Below are 3,557 nucleotides of genomic sequence, written 5' to 3'. Positions count from 1 at the left end.
ATTGTTGGATGTGAAGGATATCAAAACAAGACGATGAAAACGGTTCAAGTAAAGAGGCGCGCCGCGGCCTTGAATGGCGCGCCGCGGCCTAACACTTGAAAAGAGCATCAAATTGAAGAAAACGTCTGTCTGGGGTTTTTCCTTAGAGGCGCGACGCGACCCCATATAGGCGCGACGCGGCTAGTGTTTGACGGGTAGTTTCTATATTTATGTTTTTCTTGTTCTCCAAGGTATTTTTGGCCTATATAAGCATTTTATTATAACCCTCATGTAGGTGCACGAATTATATCAATAAAATCTCCTTAGTTGGTCCGTGGATTAAAGTAATCGATATTCGAGTATATATAACCACGTTAAATCTCGAGTTTTTTATTTTTTCGTATTATTGTCTTTCGTTTGTCGAAGTGGGAGATTAATCTCAGTGATTAATCTTATTGTTTGAGTGCTATAATCCTTACAACAATGGTAACACATAATTGGTCTAACTAGAATTTCTACACTAACTTTTTCTCTCTTCTTTTTTTCTCGCTTTAAACACATATATATGGACTTCTTAAACTAAGTGAGCTTCGAAATAGTCTAACTTTAGACAAATGTTCAAACAGATATGGCTAAAATAGGTATGTTTGGGCTTCTTAATTTAAGTGACCTTCTAAATGGCATTGGGCTTTTAAATGGTGTAAGTTTAGCCAATCAAAACAAATGAAACTCAAACGGACTAGTAACTTTTTTTTTTCTCCATGGTAGGGACCAAAATTATTAAAAACAAAAAATCATCTACTATTATTATTATTATTATTATTATTATTATTATTATTATTATTATTATTATTATTATTATTATTATTATTGCGATTTTGCTAACAACAGTCCTAAGAGTTTTTGTTAACGTACATAATAATATAATAGTGATTAATTTTTATTTAAATTTTAAATAAACATTCCTTTCCTATCAAGTTAATTTTGAAATCATCTGTTGATATTTATATTCGATATATTGATGAAATTGTCCCAATCCCTTAACTATGTGTTACTATCTAAACACTGAATATTAGATATAATAAGCGACAAATATATTACCCTATATAAGCAACTTCTAGCAAGCTAGAAAGTTTACAAAGAATTTACAATCCAATCTTTCCAACCAACATTAAACATGACAAAGTAAATAATTCAAATGACAAATTTAGAATATTTGAAATGAAAAAAAACAATACAAACCGTTTGCTAACACTTTAAGAAACGGTTGTAAAACGCCAAGGGGATCATATCATACATCCAACTCCTCAGAACCCTAAGATTGAAGTAGCACTTGGTTGATCATGTTTTCTATGTTTAACCAAGATGACATGGATTCAGACTTTTTCTTCCAAGCCATAGCTTTATCTTTCATATCCTTACCTTTTTCTTCAACCATTAGAATCTTTACAAGGTTTTCAACCTGTTTTCTATCAACATCACTATCAATCTCCATCCCAATACCCCATTGATTACAGCTAAACCAACAATTCGTCTGTTGTTCCGCAAAAAACGGCCAACAAATCATAGGAACGCCACTCGATATACTTTCGATTGTTGAGTTCCACCCACTATGTGTCAAGAACCCTCCAATTGATGGATGGTTCAACACTTTTTGTTGTGGGCACCAACTTACAAGAAACCCTCTATCACTAATCGCTTTCAAGAACTCGGGTGACAGCATTTGCGAACCACCCGAGACAAGATCGGGTCGAATGACCCATAAAAATTTTTGATTACTGTTAGCTAGCCCCCATGAAAACTCTACTAGTTGTTGAGGTGTCATCACTGTTACGCTTCCAAAATTGACATAAACAACTGAACCGGGTGCTTTTGTGTCGAGCCAATCAAGGCATTCGGTCTCTTCGTTCCAGAGACTCGAATTTATTGACTTGAGATCATCATTTTCAATATTGCTTGCTATCGTATGTAGCGGTCCAATCGAGTAAACTGTTGGATACATTGAAGAGAGTTCGTTTAACACGTCGTGTTCTAGGTCTTCGAAGGTATTTAAAATTATAGCTGAAGCTCTTTTTGCTCTACTAGTTTCTCGGATAACGAACTTGATCATGAATTCGTCTGGATCAGTGGTTCTAATGAAAGGTGGGAATTCCTTTAAACGTATGTCTTTCATGCTTGGTACGCAGTCGACAATCGTATCCAAGTACCCGTTGGTTAAGTCTGCAGAATCTACAGGTTTTAACAAGAAAAAAGTTATACAAAGTAATCTTCAATATGGATATAGAAAGTTATACAAAGTAAGCTATCAAATTGATATTTGTAGGTTGTCAATACTTGGTTGAGGAAAATGATAAATAAGCCTGACTAAAATTAGCCTAAATTGTCTAGAACATGTGTAAACTATATTGAGTAAATTTGTAGGTTGATTTTTTTGTTCTATCTATTATCTATCACTATCATTATTCAAGCTATCAAATAATGCATAAATGAAGATAATCTATGGGTAAACGGATAAGGTTTTTCTGTTCAGATGAGTAATTTTGACTCTGGTGCAGTCTATTGGGATATTTCAAAATCATTTTTGACCTTTTCCGTGACCACGCCCTAATTTATGATACAAGTGAGGTTTGAACCTGGAACATCTTGTCAGAATATCAAGATCCAACCACTAGGCTAAATGAAAATAATATAACCCAAGTAATCCATATACGAATGAAGCTAATGATGCTTGATTTCAAATGATAAAATACCTTTTAATGGGATAAATCCCTTTTGAATGAGTGTAATATAGTGTGCATAAGCCAAGAAACCACAAGCACTTGTAGTCCAAAACAAAACATCAGGGATGCCCAATTCTTCGGCTGCATCGAGTGTGAAGGACATTATCCCATCCGAAACTATACAACTCACAGGAGGTGTGGTATCCCTATCATTAAGTTTCGAAAGTAGCTTCCTAAATGGTTCCAAACATGTTTCAGAAGTGTACTTGCATAGATCCGGGACGCTTTGGGTGGCATCTGGGTCGGATGGCGGTAGACCGTCAGGAATGGTCTCAAATTTGAAAGACTCGTATTGATTTAGAGCCTCGGGGCCTTGCGATTTGAGAAGGCGTTGTTGGTTGAATTCGGTGTTGACAAAGGTGATATGGAAGCCTTTAGAATGAAGGATTTTGGCTACTTTAAGCATGGGATTAATGTGGCCTTGTGCTGGAAAGGGTAAGCACACTGCATGAGGTTTCTGAATCATATTTATGGAACCCATCGATTAATTGTGAATGCTTAAAATGTATGTGTTTGTGTGTGTATTTTTGTTGTTGCACGAATTGTGTGTTTTTGGATGTCTTGCATATGCATGCTTTTATAGGACGTAAAACCAAAATCAATTTGGTTAATTGTATAAAAAAAGAAAAATAAAGTACTTCAATATAATGCCGTTTTGACCATTATTTATTATTTATATATAACTAGTTTTATGAGCCCGTGCTTTTCACGACACTTGTATAAATTAGTATACGATTACGTTAATATTGATACTCACCAAATGTATAATACAATTATATTAGAAAATCATTTATCACC

General features: G+C 34.7%; 1 protein-coding gene across 1 annotated transcript; it reads right to left on the bottom strand.

The window, feature by feature from the left end:
• Window positions 1-1,084: 1,084 nt before the first annotated feature.
• LOC139871856 (7-deoxyloganetin glucosyltransferase-like) lies at window positions 1,085-3,290 on the bottom strand. Its single transcript, XM_071859605.1, has 2 exons — window positions 2,730-3,290; window positions 1,085-2,208 (listed from the first exon to the last, which is right to left on the bottom strand). The coding sequence occupies exons 1-2, from the start codon at window positions 3,238-3,240 to the stop codon at window positions 1,295-1,297; spliced, it is 1,425 nt and encodes a 474-aa protein (XP_071715706.1). The 5' UTR covers window positions 3,241-3,290; the 3' UTR covers window positions 1,085-1,294.
• Window positions 3,291-3,557: the final 267 nt, after the last annotated feature.

This window comes from Rutidosis leptorrhynchoides, chromosome 10 (genome assembly GCF_046630445.1).
Source record: "Rutidosis leptorrhynchoides isolate AG116_Rl617_1_P2 chromosome 10, CSIRO_AGI_Rlap_v1, whole genome shotgun sequence".
Lineage (NCBI taxonomy): Eukaryota > Viridiplantae > Streptophyta > Magnoliopsida > Asterales > Asteraceae > Rutidosis > Rutidosis leptorrhynchoides.
This window is presented reverse-complemented; position numbering and strand designations above follow the sequence as displayed.